Source organism: Trichophyton rubrum, assembly GCF_000151425.1.
Source record: "Trichophyton rubrum CBS 118892 genomic scaffold supercont2.1, whole genome shotgun sequence".
NCBI lineage: Eukaryota > Fungi > Ascomycota > Eurotiomycetes > Onygenales > Arthrodermataceae > Trichophyton > Trichophyton rubrum.
Genome location: NW_003456428.1, coordinates 3901809 through 3923098, shown reverse-complemented (window position 1 = coordinate 3923098; position 21290 = coordinate 3901809). Strand labels below are relative to the sequence as shown.

General features: G+C 49.9%; 6 protein-coding genes across 7 annotated transcripts; 3 read left to right on the top strand and 3 right to left on the bottom strand.

The window, feature by feature from the left end:
- Positions 1–2068: 2068 nt before the first annotated feature.
- On the top strand, positions 2069–4557 carry TERG_01474 (uncharacterized protein; the record flags this gene model as incomplete). Its single annotated transcript, XM_047747766.1, has 2 exons — positions 2069–4422; positions 4485–4557. The coding sequence occupies 2 exons, from the start codon at positions 2069–2071 to the stop codon at positions 4555–4557; spliced, it is 2427 nt and encodes an 808-aa protein (XP_047603731.1).
- Positions 4558–6560: 2003 nt separating this feature from the next.
- TERG_01473 (Pro-apoptotic serine protease NMA111) lies at positions 6561–8388 on the bottom strand (the record flags this gene model as incomplete). Of its 2 annotated transcripts, XM_003239440.2 has the most annotated exons (2): positions 6561–7882; positions 7953–8388. In XM_003239440.2, the coding sequence occupies 2 exons, from the start codon at positions 8386–8388 to the stop codon at positions 6561–6563; spliced, it is 1758 nt and encodes a 585-aa protein (XP_003239488.2). The 2 variants fall into 2 exon arrangements, with proteins under 2 accessions (XP_003239488.2, XP_047605434.1); XM_047749302.1 differs by lacking the exon at positions 7953–8388 and having other exon boundaries at positions 6561–7787.
- Positions 8389–10577: 2189 nt separating this feature from the next.
- TERG_01472 (uncharacterized protein) lies at positions 10578–12751 on the bottom strand (the record flags this gene model as incomplete). Its single annotated transcript, XM_003239439.2, has 2 exons — positions 11856–12751; positions 10578–11470 (listed from the first exon to the last, which is right to left on the bottom strand). Exons 1-2 carry the CDS (start codon positions 12334–12336, stop codon positions 10578–10580), a joined length of 1374 nt encoding a protein of 457 aa, XP_003239487.2. The 5' UTR covers positions 12337–12751.
- A 398-nt stretch (positions 12752–13149) lies between these two features.
- On the bottom strand, positions 13150–13842 carry TERG_01470 (uncharacterized protein; the record flags this gene model as incomplete). Its single annotated transcript, XM_003239437.2, has 1 exon — positions 13150–13842. The coding sequence occupies one exon, from the start codon at positions 13840–13842 to the stop codon at positions 13150–13152; it is 693 nt and encodes a 230-aa protein (XP_003239485.2).
- A 1974-nt stretch (positions 13843–15816) lies between these two features.
- On the top strand, positions 15817–19073 carry TERG_08693 (uncharacterized protein; the record flags this gene model as incomplete). The annotated part of the gene is made up of 3 exons (XM_003239435.1): positions 15817–17267; positions 17336–18640; positions 18716–19073. 3 exons carry the CDS (start codon positions 15817–15819, stop codon positions 19071–19073), a joined length of 3114 nt encoding a protein of 1037 aa, XP_003239483.1.
- Positions 19074–20533: 1460 nt separating this feature from the next.
- Positions 20534–20872, top strand: TERG_01468 (uncharacterized protein; the record flags this gene model as incomplete). Its single annotated transcript, XM_003239434.2, has 1 exon — positions 20534–20872. The coding sequence occupies one exon, from the start codon at positions 20534–20536 to the stop codon at positions 20870–20872; it is 339 nt and encodes a 112-aa protein (XP_003239482.2).
- Positions 20873–21290: the final 418 nt, after the last annotated feature.

Sequence of the window (21290 nt, the reverse complement as noted above, 5' to 3'; positions counted from 1 at the left end):
GTGCTTCTCCGTTCGTTCAACTGAGCCAATATACGTGTCTGGGCGTTTGAGGATATGTTCCAATTGGGTGATCTAAACCTGACATTTAGTGACAAGAGGGTGTAGTATGGTGATATGATAGGACTTACCTTCTGGTACTTCTCGGATGAGCCACCTCCCTCGACGGTTTCCGTGGTGAAAGACCCGTTCTCCACATTAGCAAGAGGTTTTGAGGCAGCCTTTTTGGGAGCAGCCTTCTGCTTCTTAGACGCATTAGGGGGAGTGCTGTCCAGAGCGTCTGCATCATCGGAGTCCGCATCCTCCGCTACTGAGTCCAGCTCATCTTCGGGATCAGGGAGGGCAGTCTTCTTAGACGATGTGGCTTTTGATGTCGTCTTGGGTTTGAGAGTAGTTTGGGTTAATTTTTTAGGAGCACCCTTTGGTTTGGGGGCGGCAGCAGCTTTCTTTGGGGCCGCCTTTGCCTTTGGTTTCTATCATGGACACCATCAGTACCAGTATGAGTACCAATATGCAGCAAACAACAAGCAAATTGAACACTTACCGGGGCAAAGTCAGAGCTGAAGCCGTCGCTCTCGAAATCGCTTCCAGTCGACATCGCGCCGGTATTGTCTCAGCAGTGTCTCCAAGGGGCGTTCAGGGGTCGTCTGGCGGGTGGGGGGATTGAGTAGCCGTGTCAAGAGTTCAGAGCAGAATAGGTCTGGCTATTGACCTCAGGCTCATTCGCTCTGCATGTCGCTCCAGGTAATAAACGAGTGACAGATATCGCAGATGTCGAGAAACTCGACCGTGGTTGTCCTTTTGTTGTCTTTATGTTTTCTGCTTCGCGGGAGTTCCATTGGCGGCCCATAAAATTTGGGCGGATGAACGTCGGACCGATAAATGTCTACCCGAATAGGAAATACATAAACACTTGGCGCCTCTATCGATAACAACTGCGTTTTCTCGCTCTTTTACAGCAAAAAAACTGACGGCGCTGGAGCAGTGGCAGATTCACGCTCAGTAATTGCTGCATCCACCTCGAGGGACACCGCCTGCTGCATTGTTCTTATTGATTGCGACTTCTTTTGCGCGACATCATAATTTCACGTGATGGCGGGAAAATGGGTTTACGTAATAACTATCATCCGGATGACTAAGCAAGTCGCGTTGTTTTGATCCAACTTTCCCTTTTCGGAGGTGGAAAAACACATCGAAACATCCAAAGATCCAACTTCGACTTCGACTTCGACCTCCAAGGACAACGTCGACAGACAGTCGGCTTGGACACTTTACACAGCGCATTTCAAGTTTCAGACAGCCTCATGGAGTGTTTCGTACCTCGACGCAGCTGAGATTCCGTGTTCTCTGCACTCTCCGCCATCAAGGGCGGTTTGTTTACCCTCGTTTAACCTCCTCGATTAACTACGACTCGTTATCGGCCATACCAGCTATCTCAACCACCACACCACAGATCAGCTATGGCGAGTGCTATAGCAAGGGCGCGTAAGCCCGTTGGCTCGAAGGAATGGATTGCCGAAGAAAAAGAGAACTGTAGGCAATTACTGCAACAGGAGCTGGACGAAGTCGAGTTCCCAGTGCGACATGAGATGGACTGGCTCAACGAGCATATGGCGGAGATATTCACCCGTGATCAGCTGTATGGCCTATTCTCATGCTCGTCTTTTGCATATGTTCCTAGATTTTGCTCCCCCGTCTAACCAGTCAAAGCAGCAGCGTTACTGAGCTATTCAAGACTCCTGGAAAAATGCGCGGCAAGACCCCCCGAACAGCAAGAAAGATTCTTAAGACGCCGCGAGAAGCGCGAGTAGTAAGTTACCCTGGATATATCGCATACCTACATATCTCCAGTGATATTGTTACTGTGAAGTAGCACGCATTTCTAACATTGTCGTAGCCCTTGAGTGATATATTTTCCTCTGGACACAATGCTCGACACAGCTCCGGACCCACTAATCGATTTACAAATGAGATCGCAAAGCTTTTGACTAGCAACGAAAAGCTGCGGTCGCCTCTTCCAAGCACACAGAATTCGAACCCGAATTACAATACCGACTCTGGCTACCATGGAATGCCGGATTCCCTCCCAACAGACACCAACGAACCGGATCATCAAGTGGAGGTAGAAACAGCTACCCAAGTCATCGAGGACTCGACAATACTACCCGTCGATGGAGGCCCTAAGAGCCCTGCAAATGTTCGTCGTATTACCGAAGACTCGTTTCACTCCGCGAGAGAAGTTGCACCAAGCAAGGAAAACACGGTGGAGCCAATGGAGTTTGAATATTCTCGCAATATCCCAAAGAACACAGCTTTGCCAAAGCAACATCCTCCCAGCATCTCTCCTCACCACGAGAAACAGAACGAGAGCCAGAATCACCCTCAGCCCTTGGCCTCACCTCATCAACCAGAAACTAAGGAGGATCTGGACGATCCTAATTTCGATGATATAGGCTCACCTTCAGATGGTCCTACTCCGGTTCGAGCGCCAATTCGAAAAAGTAGTCTTACATTTGCATCGCTACCAGCAAGAGAGCCACTCACCACAAAGCGCAGTATGGGGGGACGTATGTCCAGGACTAGTCATATTGATCCCCCTAAGATGAACATGAGCATAGTCGGCCAGTCCGGCTACCTTGGGAGGCAGACGGGTGGGAACCGATTGACACAAATTCTCTTGGATAATGAGAGGAACAACAAGCCTTTGGAATCTAATGACAAGGCCGGAACTGATGATTCGGCTGAGAATGACCATGATTCTGATGCAGAAAATAAAGCGCCAAAACGCTTGAACAAGTCATCAACACAGCTTTTACACGAGAAAATCAATATGTTAGGGAAGTCTCAGGCCCCTCGTACTACCAAATCCATTGCTCCCGCTCCATCGCTAGGTACACAGCAACTTAGCTATCCAGACCTTCCACCGCCTACTGCTGCCTCTTCAAATGATAATACACAGAACGCCTCTATTTCTAGGCCCTCGTCTGCCATGGAAGCTGCCCACGGCTCCCCTCAGAGATTACCACCGACACCAAACCATTTTACTTTTCCCGCTGATAAGTTCCAACCAGAGGCCCAAATTTATAGGGACACTCCTAGTCCTGCTTCAAGAGCGCCTTCAGCTCATCCTGTTTCTCCTGAAAGGCGCTCGCCAGGCCCAAAATCATTCCGGCCTGGAGGCTTTTTCCACAGCAAATCTTCTTCTGTCCCTTCATTTCCTATCTCCCCACGACCTGGTACGGCTGGCTCCGCCCAAAAAGCACCATCTGTTGTGGATACACCTGGCGAGTCCACTACACCGGCCGGTTCCCCTAAACGCTTCGATGGCCCGTTAAGTGCATCTAAATCAAAGCTTCAATCCTTAATGAAAAGCGCTAGAGGACTTTTTGGCAGCAGCGCGAGCGTTTCCGCTACCGCCAAGTTGGAGACTCTTTCACCTACTTCGCAGCGCACCCAGGCTAGTACACACAACCAGCCTCAGGCAACAGCTACTGTCCCACCAAGCCCAGCTAAAGCTCCTCGAACTCGTGGCTCCATCGAAAGGGAACATAGACGCAAAGAACAAGAGCTAAAAGATCGCAAACAGATGGAAGAACAAGAACGAGTCAGGGAACGTGAGAAGCTACAACCAGAACCCACCAAGCCTGCAAACTTACCCTCCAAACCTCAAATCCTAGATAAAGTGGAGGTACCACAGCATTCAGAAAATCTCCATGCTCGAAGGGTAGAGCCAGTGCCCAAGGCAGAACCTGCACGTCGTGAGCTTGAGCCCAGTACAGAAGAAGGACAAGGAGCAAACACTCATGCCGCATTACAACCCCACCCGCTGCCCAATGAAGGTCGTAGGCCTGCAAAAGCCATTAGAGAAATGCGAAAGCCTAAACCACAGCCTGTCAACATACGCGTAGGAACTCTATCCTCACAGCGAATAAGGGCAGAAACGGCAACCCCGGCACCCCCTTCAGCCCGTGAACCGACTGTCCAGCAAACGTCGGTTTCCAAAAAGGCCAGCAATGCCTCTCTTCTCACCACGGCATCTTCTAGTGGTAGCCTGAAGAGCTCTGCGTCTTCTGCGTCGTCGAAATCAAAAGCCCTTTCAGCTGTGGAAAGAAAGAAGGAGCAGGTAAATGCTTCTAATGCCATATTTTTTTTATCTCATTTGATACTTACTTATGTGAACAGGAACAGCGAGAAGCCCAACGCAAGCTTGACCAGCGCCGTGAAGTCGATCGTAAGAGACTTGCGCAGCAAGAGGAAGCCAGCCGACAGCTACAGCAAGATAAAATCCGCCACGAGCGAGAGCAAACTGTTACCGACGATCCAAAGACGCTTGCAAAGAAACAAGCGATTGAGAAGAGGCGACTCGAGAATGCCAAAAGATTGGAGCAACAGCGTGGTCGACAACAGACTCCGTCAAATGATACCGTATGTGTGGTTATAAGCCTACTACCCATGTGTTGTTTGATGCCTCACTAACCCTATCTTAGAGTTCTGTTATACAGAGCGAACGTTCAATTCTCAGCGAGTCCCAAGGACCGGCGCGACCTGGCTCAAGGCTAGGCAGTGTTCAGCCTCCAAGCCGACCACATAATTACCCCCCACCAAACCCAGCAAAGCCTCCCAAGCGTGCACACGAGGAGCAAAATAACGTCCGACCCCCTGCTACAAAAGCCGGCATTGTTCATCAACTTGATGGCAAGCGGAGAAAGACTGAAGAAGAGATTGTTGCTCCTGAACCCACCGCGGTTCGACCAGCTATGGCTCCTCCTATCCGTCAGTCCAACGCGTCGAAACTTAATAACTTCCCCAGTGTCTCCAAATACCCAGCTGCACCTCCTGTGAATTCGATGCAAGGCTGCCCCCCAATATTTAAGAACTCTGTCGGCGCACAAAAACCCTTTCAAACCCTTCCTCATCAAACCCAAGGCAGCCGGCCGGCCCATCCCTTGGAGATGGCAAAATATGCCAATGGAAAGATTCCCTTTGCAGAACCTAATAATGTTCCACCCCAGCAGAGCTCCGCTCATCTCAAAACACCTGGTCAAAACAAACATGTCATACCTAAATCTTCTCCAGCCTATCCAAACGGCGAAAACATTAAACTTCCTGATATTCCTACTGACAGTGAAGACGAAGACTCCGATGCTGAGCCATGTCATGTCCCAGACTGGGCCAAGGAAGAAAATCTCCATAACATTCTTGTTCAGCAAGAAAGCCAGGATGGAGAGATGGTCTTCGGCCCAGCTGCTCCCCTGCGGATGGAGGAGATCTTCAAAGGCAATAAGGAGAGATTACGCAAGTTCCGTGATCGTACTAGCAGTGCGAATTGGAACGGTCCGGATGGCTTGACACAGGATGAGATTAAGTGGGACATGGCTGAAAGAGAAAAATTGAAGAACAACGGCGGCTGGGTCTTCAGCCCTCATTGAACCCACATCAGTCTGCTTTCATAGGGACGAGTTATTTACATATTTTCATTTCGGGATAACGATATCAACACGCGGTTGGACAAGGATCCAGCGACTTTTTTCCAGTGTTGATTTGACACTTTGAGTATCAGACACCTTATTTTGATTGTTTTGTTATATTGCTAATACATGGCGAGGGGGCTTTGACTCTACTTCTCTATCTATACTTGTTTTGTACTTTTTTGAATGTGTGGAGTTTAGATTTTGATTGCATACCTATATGGTTTTTACTACATATTAGCCTGCTGCGGAGTTTGTGGTTTAATGGCGTGGCAAATCAATATAGCTCTTTGTGTTAGTGGAATTACAGATTATTACATTAAGGAAGTTTGGCATATACATCTTGAACCTATAAAAAGTCCCAATTCCTACTGGTATAAAATCAAAGAAAGACCCCAAAGGACGTTGTCGGTCTCTAGTAATATCCGGTAAAGCTAGTAAACCAACATCCGGTCGCACTCGTACATTGTCCCATAGTTATAGCCCAGACCAATCAATCTAGAAGTAATCCAAGGAAATAAACCCAATGATAAGAATGAAGACAAGAAAAGAAGAAAGCTTTTTATGGCATAATGTTACAAGATTCTCACTCATCTTCCTCAGGCTCTACATCGCCTATTTCGACATCTCTATCTTCCATCATAGCATCGGCATTGGGGTTATTTGTATCATACGTGTCTCGGCGCTTTCTGTCGGGAGTATGGCTGATCGTCCTCCATCCTAAGGCTGAAGTAGGATCTTTGACATATTCAGACATTGGGAACTAGATATGGTGTATGTTAGCACTGTGTTTGTGTTTAACTTAATAGTCATATATAGATATGGACTCAACATACGTAGTGGTCGTTCTTCTTCATTGTAACAACCCATGGCACGTTATCGAATGTGACAGCGCGCAGACGGAAGTATGTATTGTTCGGGATCATGTTGACTTGCTGAATGAATGAGTCCAGATCCGGTGTCTTTACACCATTGACAGCTGTGATGAAGTTGGTTGGTGACAAGCCGTATTGATAGGCAGGTGATCCGCGGCTCTAAGGGCAGGTACAGACATTAGTTTGATAATGCAAACGTACAGAAAGCTATAACAAGAAATCATACCCTTGCGCTGACATATACGTCGGAGTGCAGTTTAGATATCTGCTGTCTGACGGCGTGGTGGGGTTTCTGCAAGACTGCTCCGCAGAAGATAAGTGCTCTGTCGGTCTCAAGGTCCTCTGTAGGAACGGTTTTGATTTGTATCTTCATCTCTTCGCCGTTACGCACGATGAGAGCGTCTAGCGACTCTTGATCGTACATAGCGTCAAAGTCCGAGACGCGAGTGACAAGTTTGTCATTCAGTGTGAGAATAATGTCTCCTTCCTCCAGTGGCCTTGTATCCGTCGACGAAGGAGAAGCACAGTCTACTTTTCGTACCATGAATAGCTCATGGCGCGCTGGGTTAGCGATGGCAACCTTGCGGATCCATTCTTCGGATACGCCCATGACGCGAGCCTGGCTCATCTGGATAACGTAGGTTTCCATGTCGAGGATGCGAAGCTTGGGGATGGCACCGCTTTGGATCTGAGAAAGGACTGGGAGGAGAGATGGTGTAGCTAGACCTAGATGATACTCGACATCTTTGTGAGAGCTTTCGGTTCGTTCACCCAGGTAGTTGAGCCAGAGAGCCTCGACGACACCATCTTCTCCTAACAGAACACCGCTGGTGCACTGGGTGCTGAGTCCTGTATCGACAGTGATAGCATCCAGGTTGATAGCACGGTATCGTGGAGCAGCGGCATTGGGCGGGATTGCAACAGTGGTTATATCCGTGACAGTCGTGGCCGTTACAGCGATACGGAAGTTCTGGTTGAAGCCAACGAAGAGAGTTCCGGCACCCTGCTGCATGTATTCTGTGCTCAATTTGGCGGATTTGACGGGAGCCTGAACCAGGCTGGGATCATACTGGATGACCGTATAGTTCTGAAGCGGGTGCATGAAAACAACCTTGCCTCTGACTATGATGGAATCAGCGACTGTGATGTTAATGTCACAGAGATCAAATGGAATGATGGCTCGGGAAATAATGACAAGCCCCTTTTCAGCATCGATGACCAGACCGAAACCATGAGTCCTGGCTTGTGGGAACCCATCGAGCCTGACGGGCATGGTACAAGATACGCGGACAAAGCTGCGAACAATATCATTAGCAGCAGCGTGTTTGACACCATTGAGATGGATAAAGTCTGCACGTCTGGGAACAGGAGGTTCTGCAGGCAAAGGATCGGCCAGGTCAGTGAAATCCCAGAGACCAGTAGCATCGTTTCTCTCGGCAAGCCTCATCTGAGGGTGCCAATGGCGGTCTATATGCACGACACTAGTTCCTCTGGTATGAAGATCACGGATATGCTTGTATGATAGAACCACTCTTGCACGATCTAAGAAAGTCAGTATAAAAGAAAAGTAGAATGGGAATATGACAGTTAGCCGGGGAGTGGAATATCATACCAGGTATGGTCTTCATAACTTGGATGAATTCATCCAAGTTCTTGGTCGGTCTCTTGTCAATGGCATCAATAATCCAGCCGGAAAAAGCGTTTTCCAGCTTAAAAGAGCCGGCGGCTTCACAGACGTAGACTCCACGGCAAGGAATGGAATACAGTCTTGCCTGCTGGTACGATAGGTCATGGAAGATAGCACCAGCAACGCTGACATACCGTGAAGGAGTAATGCCATGAAGGTCCTGTACCTGACACTTGACCTCGAGATCCTCGCCGCCTCTTTGTACCAACAAAGTGACGTCCTGTCCTATAGAAGAGTCCAGGATGGCATCTAGCTTGACGAACTGAGTGAGGAGATCTCCATTGACCTTGACCAGGACGTCACCTTCCTGCAGTTTACCATCTCCGGGGCCTTCTGGAAGCACAATCTCAGCAACAAGCATGCCGGTCTCCTTGGGTGCAGCTGACCGTACAGCAGCCTCCCATTCCGGAGACAGACCAAGTCTTCGACACTCGTCAAACGGCTTGATGATCCATTGGGTCTGAATGGTACCGCGGGTCACTGGCTGGCCGTTTTGGATGCACTGCAATGCGCGAAGGGGCCGGTCTAGAGGCAGGAAATAATCCGTGGCAGCACCGTCTGCACGTCCACCGGCCTGCAAAGCAATAGCGTAGCCATCAATATCGACGACCGGACTGCCTGAGCTTCCACCACTGGCTGCAGCAGCTGCCTGGATGTAGTTTGTGTTGAAATCACTGTACCCTTCACCGTACTCCGGGGCGTTTCGATCCAGCCGACTGATGACGCCGGACAGAATGCTCAGCTTCTCTCCTGCGTCGTTTCCTACCACTCTGATCTCTACGCCTACTTTGGCTGAGTCAGGCCGTAGCTTCAGCTCGGTCAGGGGCATATATTTGATTGCGGCAGGGTCGAATTTCAGGATACCAAAGTCGTGGACGGGGTCTCGATATATCGGCTTCACATCACACTGCAAACAAAAATTAGCATTCCCCCCCGTAATAATGACCGAAAAAGCAGCAGAAGACCCTACCTCTTCATGGTTATCGAAGATGCAGTATCCCCAAAAGGGCCCGGCGCAGACCACATGCCTGTTGGTCATGATATAGCCGTTCTTCGCATCGACCACAAACCCCGTTGCCTGGCTGGCCATGGACAGGTCCGTATCAAACGACGCGGTCTGGCAGAAGTGAATCGAGACCACGCACCGCACGACCTTCTCGATGGTCTCCTGCCACTCTGCCGAGTCTGTCTGCACCTGGCTGACGGGCAGCATGGCTCTCGCGGCGGCCTCGGGGTCTGTCTCTGTCTCGTCGTAGGCGTACATCGTCACGTCTCCGGACGGCTGGCGGTCTTCGGAGGGCGTATGGCTTGCCGCAGCAGCAGCAGCGGAATCTGGTCTGAAGTGTTTGGCGGACGGTAGAGACATGGCGCTGCCCGAGTGCTTTCGTTTGGCGCTGCCGTTCATCTCCATGGCGGCGGTCGTAGATGGCGACGGCGTGGATTCTTCAGAACAAGGCCGACTTCACCGTCCTTGCGTCCCCTTCCCGTGTCTCTGTCTCCTTTTTTTGTCTGTGATGATCTCCTTCTTGAGCTGTCTCTTTAACGCGCGGTCGTTTAGTCGGCGGTTCGTGATATAGCTTTTTTTTTTTTTTTTTTTTTTTTTTTTTTTTTTTACTGGTCTTTAACTGGCTCGATAGCAGGCGACAGGCTGAGCACAAACAAAACCCCCTGCGGTTTGCTGCGAGAGCTGAGCGGACGGCGAAGAGTCAGTAGGAATGGATACAGGACAGAGGCAGAAGCGAGATGCGAGCAAGCAGCCGGTCCCGACTGACGTTGTAGCGGCTTATCAGGTTCGGCTGGCGATAAAATCCCATATTATTTACTTTTCGACTGAGTTCATCCGAGGATGCAGCCAGTCATCTGCGCAGAGTCAGGCGATGCCCCTTTTTCTGACCGCTGCAAATGTTTTATATTAGATGGTGTGTTTACCGTGTCGATGAGGAGCCGGGGAGTCCCATGTCGGTGTTTCTGGCGTCTCTGCGGCTTCACTGCGGCTGCTGTTGGAGTCGCAGCCAAAATTGGTAGAGAAAGGCACAACTGTTCAATTTACTCTCGATAGAAGAGGCGGAGTTCTATAGTACAAGAGGCGGGATTATATATTCCAAGTTCGTCTGGGTTTTTATTCTCTTCTCTCTAGATATACATATAACCAACACATTCCATGCTTAAATCAAGGCCGCCGCAGGGGGACCCCAATGGACCTTTGTCCTTTGTATATAATACACTGTTGTAGTCGACACGTTATAGATTTTCCCTTAGCATCGTCAGCCAGTTAGTTCTATTCTGGATGTCTCATGTCACTGCATGGTTGGCACTATGGGAGCTCATTCAGGCGGCGCAAGTTCCTTGAACAGGGAGAGTCTCGACAGAAGCTCTCACCAGAGACCCCGGACATGTCATATAATCGTATGGGGGGAGGGGATGTTATATACTCCCAGTGTAGTTTCTGGAGTCTGCTCTGATGCAACACAAGGGTCGCCTTACGAGACATGGGATAGGAGCGAGTCTGAACATTTCATTCTGGACCTAGAAGGGGGGGGGGGGGGCGTCTCATCCAGCAGCGGAGCCGGGATAGGAAAAGTCGGGCTGTTGAATCATCTGAATCTGGCCCTGGCGCTGCCGGTAGATCTGCTGCTGCTGCTGCTGCTGTTGTTGCTGGGGAGTCATTGGACTACCTATGCCAGTTTGTGGCATTGGTGTCGGGACAGGGGCAGTGGTAGTGGTAGTGGTAGTGGCGGCAGCGGCGGTGGTGGTGCCTCCAGGGGTGGTGGTAGCGGTGAAAAGCTCGTTGAGAGACGTGTAGAGCTGGTTGAGCGAGGGGAGATGCGGTGGCGGTGTCATGATAGCGGGAGTCTGGGGCCCGGTGGCACCAGTCTTCTTTGCGCGGTCTGCCACCGTTGCGAGGTAGGCGAGGTTTGCCTGAAGCCGGCGCATGCAGTCGACGTATTCCTGCGAGGGCTTTCCCGCAGGCGCAACTGCTTTTGCGCTATCAGACCCATTGCTTGACTTTTGGGCGTCCTGGGGCGACGATGGGGAGCCCGTGGTACTGGGTTGGTTCGAAGCAGGCCCAGCCTTGCCGCTGGCCTGTAGGTTGACCACTTCCTGTAATAGAGCCGAGTTGATGTCTAGAAGAATAGTGACACGGGCACGCTCGCTCGCGGGCGGCTGCCTGTGGTGAAAGAGTGCTGCTGGGTGTCTGGGTAAACGGGGCGAGGCCTGAGATGGACCCTGCATCTGGGCCGGTGTCTGTGATGTGGGACGGTTTGGGGTCGAATACATGGCCTTGGAGGACGGCATAGCCGTCGTCATGCCGCCCTGGGCCTGAGGGTCAGCAGAGGGCGAGCGGGTGGATATATCATCCATTACAGGCTGGGGATGCGCTGTCTGTGGTATAGAACTGGGAATGATCGGGTTTGTTGTGAATGGCTGGGTGGTAAAGGGAACTATACAACGTAGATTAGCTTTTTAGCATAAACAAAAAAAAAAACTAAAAACAAAACAAAACATAACATAACAAGCACCCGGATATAAAGCGAAGTAACGATAGAACAGGGAAGGCCATTGAGGAGAAAACCCCCAAGGATATGAAGCACATCCTGGATGCTGCACCACACACACAAGCCTATCCACCCATCCACACCCACCACCTGCTGGTCGGACAAGAATACACAACCACGGCGAGGATCTGCTAGGAACAGCAGGGTTGGGAGTGGGCCAGGGCCACCAACCAAGAGCGGACAGCACAAGACAGACGGAAAATATAATGACCATAAAAAAACGGGTAGGGGATTTCTCTGGAGAATTGGGAAGGTCGAGCTGCCTACATACCGTGAGACATGGGGGTAGCTGAAGCCATCATGGGAGCTACGCTGCCGGCAACGAGATGCTGAGGGACGATCTGAGGCTGCTGCGGGAGATGGCCTGGCTGCTGCTGCGGCTGAAGCTGCGGCTGCGGCTGTTGTTGTTGGTGCTGTTGGTGCTGCTGCTGGAGATGCTGCTGGAGCTGGGGATGCTGCTGCTGCGGTTGAAAGGACGCGGGCGGCTGGGGATAGGCGCTTGGGTTCTGGTAATACGGCGGTAGATGGTGAGCAGCGCCAGGCAGGGGCTGCTGCTGCTGCTGCTGCTGCTGGGCGGCCTGGAAGTAGGCGGCCGACGCGTGGGGGCCGACGACAGACGAGGAGACGGGCAGCTGGTGCGCCTGGAGCTGCTGCTGGTGAAGCTGCTGCTGGAGATGCTGTTGCTGCTGCTGCTGTTGGACATGCTGCTGCTGCTGCAGAGGGTGGTGGTAGACCATGGGCGGCTGGTTCATGGCTGGCTGTCGAGGCTCGCGCTGGCCGGCGAGTCCACGGCAGGCAAAGGCAAGGTTCGAGGGCGAGGGCGAGGGCGAGGGGAAACAGACGGCGGCGGCGGCAGAGTCGGGTCGGTCTTCGCAGTGCGCGTGGAGGAGGGAGAGCGTCGAGTCAGCGCTTCTGCAGGCTGGGACTTGCTGGACGTTGACTGGGCGGCTGGAGAGGTCGAGGTTTGGCCCCCTGTGGACTTTTTGGCGGCTGGCGTATCAGCAGCGCCAGAGCATCGCGGACGGGCTGGCGAGCGACTCGAGGGGCGATCAGCGTCTTCCTCGCTCGTCTTCTGCCTCTCTTTCTGCCTCTCTTTCTTCTAGCTTGTCTTCTCGTCCGTCTCGCTCGGCCTTTTCGCTTCTTCTTCTCCTTCTTCTTCTCCTTCTGCTTCTTCTTCTGCTTCTTCTTGCTGGCGTTTTTCTTCTTCGTCGTCGCTGAAAATCGACTTTTTTTTCTCCCAGGTCAAGTCACGTGTAAAATACGAAGCACGTGAAAAATGACTAATACAAGCTCGAGGTTATGTAGTCACGTGCAAATTTGTTTATCTAAGCAGGTAAGTCTGGATAAAGTTCGCCCTATTCCCTGTTCGTCCAGCTGCTGCCGTTTTCGGCTTGGCTCGCCCGCCGACCCCACAGCTGCCGCTATCAAAGTCTATCGCTCAAGATGCGAGTATATGAAACTACATAGGCCGTTACAGTGGCATGCTGCAATAGATCTACAAGAAAGAAGGAGAGAAGAACGCTTTGCATTTCCGTTTGATCGTAATCTCGCAGTTGAGCTTGCTTTCAATTTGTGGAATGTCTATACCACTCGAGAGTAAATCCGAGTTGCTCTGGCTCTCCTGATGAAAGCATACGAAGAAGTCCGCGCTTCTCCAGATCCTGGCAGAATGTCCTTTTGGAAGAGATATCCTCTAAGTCGTTTTGGCAGCTTTCACGGCTACAGCCATCTAGTTCTCCACCATTAGTTATTTCGGCTTCGGTCTCTCTGCCGTACTTTCTTCCAAGGAACGTCTCTGTGTATGCGGCCAAGTCTGCGATCGTGGCATAACCATTGTGCCAACATTTATCGATGATCTCGTCAATTAATGGATTACCATCTAGCTTCGGAAATTCCATGTTCTGCAATAGCTCCACAACTTTGCGTCCGTGCTCTTTAGGATCCTCAGTAAGACATCGATCATCGTAAACCTCAAAGCCGTAGTTTATAAAGTAGTATAAAGAGCCAAGGGCGAATTGTTCGGTTCGACAACCTAAGAAACCAGAACTCCCACATGATCCTTGGTCCTGTTCATTACCATTGAGTATTCTTCCATATGGGGCCATACAGGTTTCAAAATCAGTCCCAAATTCTGCAGTACAATCAAAATCTGAAAGTTTTAATCGGTCGCGATCAATCAAAATATTTTCGGGTCGTAGATCACCATGGGCGAGATTAAGCGACTCCAGAAAGGCAACGGCCTGAGCGAGGTCGTTCATCCATTCTTTTCGGAGAGGTAGAGGTTCCAGTTTCTCCACTTTAGTAACCACGTAAGATTGCGGGTCCCGAGTATGATTATTTTGTATCCTAGAACAGAGGGTGACGTCTTATAAAGCGGTTAGTCAGGACAATTATAGCTAATAAGGATTATTATACCTCTCATGTACTCAAGGAAAATGCCGTTATCCGTATAGAAGAAACACTGCACTATCGAAGGGCATGTCGGTCGCTGAGAAAAAATCTCATATATCTTGAGTTCCTTCTGAAATTGCTCTCTTTCAAAGTCGCCAGATTTCGGTATCTTCACCACGATGCGGGGGTGGACCTCGTAGACGAAGGAGATGCCTCCTTTCCAGATCCAGTGCACCTCAGGGAACAGCTTCCGGATACTCATATTGATATCATGTAGCAAGTGGGACGAGAATTTGCAATGAAAAAAAAAAAATTCATGCCGTACGTATAGGAGGTGAGTAGCGAGGAGAAAGGGATGTCCAGGGGAAGGTTGGATTAGTGAGCTTTCTCGTGCCTGAACTTTGTTGGTTCCAAAACTTCTCCGTGCCTAGTTATAAAATCCCGTCAACTGATTAGTTAATGAGTTATCAGCCCGGGGTGGTCTTAATATGAACCAATAGTATCAGTTAATCGAGCTCCTATCTGGCACTTTGCATATATAGTTTATTATTGTTTCTCCTTTTCATTTTAATGTTAGATAACTAACTAGTTGTCCTCTAAATTAGTTATTACAAATACAAAAGTCAACCCATTCTAAGCAGGCACTACATCAAATGAGACCTGTTTTGTGAGGTCAGAGCAGACAACTTGCCACCAAGGCCGTATCCCTCTGTACTCAGTCACAGTCAGGTCGGCTCGCCATGTCCAGGAGGCAGTTCTATTTGCCAAACGCCATAATCTTGGCCTAGTCTACCGGGCGCAACTCATCATAGTCAAGGCTTAGGAGTTAAAATTTCCCTCTTCAGGCACATTGCTATCCAGTTGATATGTCAAATGAATAGATAGAGAAGAAGCTACAGCGGCTAATTTTATTTTTACTGCAATCTGCAAATTTTGCTATCCTTATATGATAACGAGTTGATCCAAGACCCTGGAATACCAAAGAGAAGCCATATTTCAAAGTGTACATCGCCATCGAATTGATCAAATGCTAGTCAACTAAGCTGTTAAAGGGTGAAGTATTCTTTGATTCTATCTAGGTTACTGCCCATTCCCTGGAGGTAGCGCCCACGACTTTCTATACCCGCCTGTTTCGAACGTATGTAGATAGACACTGAGGTAAGCTTTCTGGTTTCGGTATGGAAAGGCTATCAGAGACTGGATGTAGTTGGTTCCGCTCGTGTTACTATCGGGACTGGTAGAATTAGTGAGTAAACTTTCATTGTCAGTGTGGCCGCCGCAATTCTTGGTGGTGCTTCGAACCCCTTGCTCACAGTAAGTCGCTACACGCCCGTTAAAAAATGATAAATTCTAACGAGGCTGTAGGCCGTCTATGGATTGGCCGTGGGTTCGTTCGCGGATAGATCCAATGGCGTGACCTCCATTCCCGAATTGTCTGCAGCAGTGGCTAAGGTCTGCCTATATTGGGTTTATCTCGGAATTGCCATGTTCTTCTTCATTTATATCACGACCGTTGGATTCTATTACGTCGGTGAACGTGTTGTGATGCGCCTACGCTATGCCTATCTCCGGACAACCTTCGACAAAATATAGCATTTTTCGACACTCTCGGCGCCGGCGACGTCACAACGCGTATTACCTCGGATATGAATCTCATCCAAGAAGGTATCACCAGCAAAGTGTCCATGGGCCTCATCGCAGTAGCAACGTTCTGCTCAGCTTATACCATCACATATATTCAGTACTGGAAGCTTGGTCTCATCATGACATCGACCGTGGTTGTGATGTTGCTCACTGGAACTGCTGGAGGTATCTTGGCAGTTAGAAATTCCAAGTAAAGAATGACCCTATATAATAGCGGTTCTAATCTGGCTGAGGAGAGCATCGGGTCAATAAGACATGTACTGCATTCGGTATTCGGTATCCAGAATGCTCTTGCGGATAAATATCTGGGATTTTCAAGGCAGGGAGAAAAGCCTAGTATCAAAGCAAGACTGGCTATATCTTTCATGATTTCTTTCATGAATGGCCTGCCTTTCCTCTCTTACGGTCTCTGCTTCTGGCAAAGCGGCAGGTATATTATATCAGGGCATATGGGTCCGGGGGCTGCTGTAACTGCTACAATGGCCATTGTTATTGGAGATTTCTCAATAGGAAGGGTTGCACCAAGTCTCCAGTCTTTCATAGCTAGCACAGCAAGCGCTAGTATGATCATTTGTTCCATGAAACGCGCATCCCCTGAGGACCCCTTATCGACGGAGGGTGGAAGACCTGAGGGAATAAAGGGTGAAGTCTCCTTTAATGACGTTAGCCTAATTTACCCATCAAGACAAGATGTTACTGTCCTTAAACGTGTCTGCCTAACGATGCCGGCAGGAAAAACAACGGCAATTGTGGGACCAACTGGGTCCGGAAAGAGCAGTATTGTTGGCCTGGTCGAGCGCTTTTATAGGCCAACTGGGGGCCATATCACGCTTGATGGACACAATATTCAATATCTCAACTTACGGTGGCTGCGCAGCCAACTAGCCTACGTAGGCCAAGAGCCAATCTTATTTAATACCACTATTCAGGAGAATATTGGTCATGGATTGGCTTACCTTGACGATGCCACTCGCTCGTCCAGGGATCTCAAAGCCGCAGTTATTGATGCTGCGAAGGATGCAAACGCACATGATTTCATCATGGCACTGCCCGAAGGCTACGAAACTGTGGTTGGCGAAAAGGGTCTGCAGTTATCTGGAGGGCAACGGCAGCGAATTGCTATTGCTCGAGCCTTGATTCGTGATCCGACCGTACTCATACTTGACGAAGCTACTTCCGCCCTCGATAGCCGAGCTGAAAAACTAGTGCAAAAGGCATTGACAAAGGCCGCCAAGGGCAGAACTACTATAGTCATTGCCCATCGACTATCGACTATACGCTCGGCAGACAATATCGCTGTCTTGTCTGGGGGTGAGATTGTGGAGCAGGGGGATCACGATAGTCTGATGGCGAACCAAGGGCTGTATGCGAACCTTGTCAACGGACAACAACTGACAGAAGAGAAGACAGACGAAGATGACGATGCTCTAATTGAAAATGCGAGCATTTCTTCGTGGTTTGTGGACGAGAAATCCACTGCCAAAGAACTGCCAGAGATTGTTGTAGAGAAGATCGATTCAAAAAAGCTCGACAAACGACTATCCTTCAGGGACCTTCTTCATCTGATGGATAAGCTAAACCGGCCAGAGCGTATGCTGATCCTTTTGGGTCTCATCAGCTGTGTATTCGCGGGACTAGGAACTCCAGTGTGCGTATTTCCTTGATATCTGCAGGTTTCATCCAACCCTTTTGCTAACGCCAAATGGATAACTTCAGACAGGCCATCTTCTTTGCAAAGCTCATCGAGGCCGTATCCGTTCCAGCGTCTCAATACAATAAGCTTCGCTCCGAAACCAGCTTCTGGGCCTTGATGTATCTGATGCTTGGTATCGTTGCTATCATATCGTGGTTTGGCCAAGGTGCTTGCTTTGCCTTCTCTTCAGAACGTCTCATCCGTAGAGCGAAGGACACAGCTTTCCGCTCCATTCTGCGCCAAGAAGTCTCCTTCTTTGACGAGAGGTCAACAGGAGACCTAACCACAATACTGTCCCAGGACACCACTCATCTAGGTGGGCTGGACGGAGCTGTACTAGGCTCCATGATAACTTTCAGGGTGACCATCGTCGGCGGGCTCGCGCTCTCGGTTGCAATTGGCTGGAAGCTGGGTCTCGTGTGTGCCGCATTGATACCCATTACGGTTGGAAGTGGCTATATCCGATTGATAATTCTTAGTTTGTTTGACCGTAAAGTACGACAGACTCAAGCCAAGTCTGCAGCTTACGCCAATGAAGCTGTTAGAGCAATTCGTACTGTCGCAAGTCTGGGCCTTGAGAATGAGGTGCTACAGCGTTACCGTGCTATCCTGGAGCGTGATGCGGCGGCATCGCTCCGCTCAATCTTGCAAGCTTCGGTGCTGTTCGCCCTATCTCAGTCTCTGCTTATGCCAACGGGAGCTTTGGTTTTCTGGTATAGCAGTACGCTCCTGGCAACCGGAGAGTATACGTTAACACAGTGCTTCATCTGCTTTTCTGCACTTGTCACCGGCGCCCAGACAGCTGGTGCCGTATTCAACTTTGCCCCTGATATGAGCAAAGCTATGCAAGCAGGACGGCAGCTTCGTAACTTGTTTGAGCGTATACCCCCAATTGACAGCTATAGCACTGAGGGCCGGCTATTGCCAGCAGGAGCGTGCCACGGTGCCATCGAAATCCTAGACGTCAGTTACCGTTACCCGCAACGTCCAGAGCGAGTTGTACTGGAAAATTTCTCTCTCTCCATCAAACCAGGCCAATTCGTTGCACTAGTGGGTCCAAGTGGATGCGGCAAATCAACCGTTCTGTCCCTCCTGGAGCGCTTCTTCGACCCGGAAACTGGACAGATCCAGGTCGATGGATCTAGCATCACGGGGTTAAATATCTCTCAGTACCGAAGCTGTATTGCGATGGTTGGGCAGGAGCCAGTTGTATACTCTGGCACTATCCGCGAAAACCTGGTGTTGGGAGTTGCCGAGGGAGTAACGGACGAAGCTATCGCCCAGGCTTGTAAGGATGCAAACATTCACGAGTTCATCTCATCGCTTCCGTAAGTGAACTTCTTGTTTTTTCCGTTCTCCATACCCAGAACCCATTCAGTCTAACTTTAGTCTCACGCATGTAGGGATGGGTTTGCAACTGTGGTCGGTGCCCAGGGCAGTATGTTAAGCGGAGGCCAAAAACAGCGAGTGGCTATTGCGCGAGCACTCCTCCGCAACCCCAAAATACTGCTGTTAGATGAGGCGACATCAGCGCTGGATTCGCAGTCAGAACGGATAGTGCAGGAGGCCCTAGATAGAGCAGCCAAGGGCCGTACCACCATCTCGGTTGCCCACAGGCTGAGTAAGATCAAGCAAGCCGACCTAATCTGCGTCATGGACCAGGGTAAGCTTGTCGAAAAGGGGACACATGAGCAGCTGATGGCAAAGAGGAAGATGTATTACGATCTCGTCCAGGCCCAGGATCTTGACAGAGTTTCTTGAGCCCGTACGCATGGCACTGTCTCAGGTGTATCTGCTCTTGCAGACTTTTCTTCTGTCTTTTTCTTATAAACATAGTTATCCTTTTGCTGTTGAATAATGAGATCTCCCAGCTCGTCTTTGGGCCGCCAACAACATCACCCGGGGTATCAGTGAAACGTCGATAACGTTGAGATCAAGCAAGTACAGTGTACAAGGGAGTAGGTATGATATATGCACTATAGTATATCCACTTCAGCTCGCCTTAATTCCATCAATTAAGTGTTTGTCGTCGTCGTCGTTCTTCTTTTCTTCGTCTGTTGTGGAAATACAGCAAAGAAACCTTAAGTTGGAGCTCAGACCAAGTCACGTGACTTTCACGTGATTTACTATTTCCCGAGGTCATTTACCTCCGACATTTGAGTTTCATTTCATTACTAATCATGTCTTTGCCCAATGAAAAGCAGAAAGACTTTTACCTTCGATTTGTTTCATTCATTGGTTAATTAGGCAAAGTAACAATAATATTAGCCAATAAGAGCTCATACTCACTACCCAACCTTTTCCTATCTTCAGCATTTTTATCTTCGGCGAAGAAGAAACATTACCAGGTGCATAGATAGGCAGACTTGAAGCAGTGATAGAACAGGATATGAAAGCTGGTTCAATGTGTTGGCGTCACATTTTATCTAGCGGACTCCACGTAGTGCGAGTGTAGTTACATTCCCTAAACCCGTGGGGGCGGAAATCCAACGCCTGCATTATTAGGAACTGTTGGATCAGGCTGAACTGGCGGACCAGGGGTATTGTGTTCTGCGGCTGGAATAACTGTGTTATTCATATAAATATGTCAGTCCCAGCTCCTAAACCAGCTGGTTGCGTCTGTAATATTTCGACGCGTGCAATGACTCTTTAGTTACTTTGCATTGCGTGTCTTCGTGAGCACATCGCTATGCGGACGACGCTCCGGATAACTAGAGCTACTTACATCCAATTCCCGAAGCCTGGAAACACAGAGCACTGACCAGACGGGGGTTGAGCTGGGAGTTACACCACAGCTACCTAACGCTGCCGAGTATGTTGGAACTTGATACCCGTCATGAACGAGCCAGCAGTGACCCAACATTCACATACGCCTACTTCCTCTGCAGTCGCCATGCAGGCAGACATCACGAGAACCAAATTCTTTGAGGCTTTGCACTCCGAGTAACGGTGGGGTTTGCTGGCTCTCCGGGGTACTTTACCCAATCCTAACAGGGACAGGGAGTATGCTTATGGAGGGACTGGCACCGAGGGAAGTCCTCGAGATCAGGTGTCACTGCCACCTAGGTAACCTAACTAACTCCCTAGGTAGCCATAATGGCCTGGTTATTGCATTTCGCCCAAGACTGTTCCTCAATCGCCGTAGTCTCCCTTGCGGAATTCTCTGCGCGAAGGCCGGGTAGCCAACGCATATCCTTCGCACCATGAAGATGTGAGCGAAGATGCGAGGACCAAGCAAATACGAGGGTTTTGGGCAGGGCCATGGATCGTCGAATTTTAGTCTAGTTATGCCAACCAACACCGCAAAGATCTTCCTCTTCCTGATGGCTGCCGGATGCTGGAAACAAAACTCCGTGAAGATTTTCCCCTTGGCTCAGATCCTTGCCGTGAAGGATGCTACTCCCGTGGAGAGGAGAACAAACGAGGGATCTGACGCAAGCAACAACCCGAACCACGGTTCCTGGCTGGATAAGCCTAAAAACGGATACATTCATGCTGTCAAACGACTCTCCTTGACGACAAAGCCCTATTTTGTCTTCTGGGTTGGCCGGCTTGACTAGTTAGCTATTTGGGACGTTGGCTTCGATCATGACTCGACAAGCTCTAACTGTCAACTGATAACTACTCTCCATCTCTGGACAATGCACTTGTTTAGCAAAGTGGCGTTTTTTTCAGGACCCTGTCGCGATGCCGCGCAGCCCATGTGAGCGCTGACGGGAGCCCGAAGACCCGTAGCCGACCTATCGACTAGGGTATCCCATCGCATCCAGTGGTCGCCTTTTCCGCCCCAGAGTGCGTTTTGGCTTCACTACTTGGTTCCAGGGCTCGCTTGCAACAGAGTTGCATACAGAGTGGAGGAGCACGAAAGCCTCGATGCTGGCTCCCGGAACCAGCGCCATCCGAGCAACCCCAAGCCAGAGCTGACCTCTCATATTGCGAGGCATCCCCCCAAGCATTACTTTGCTTCGATGGGCAAGT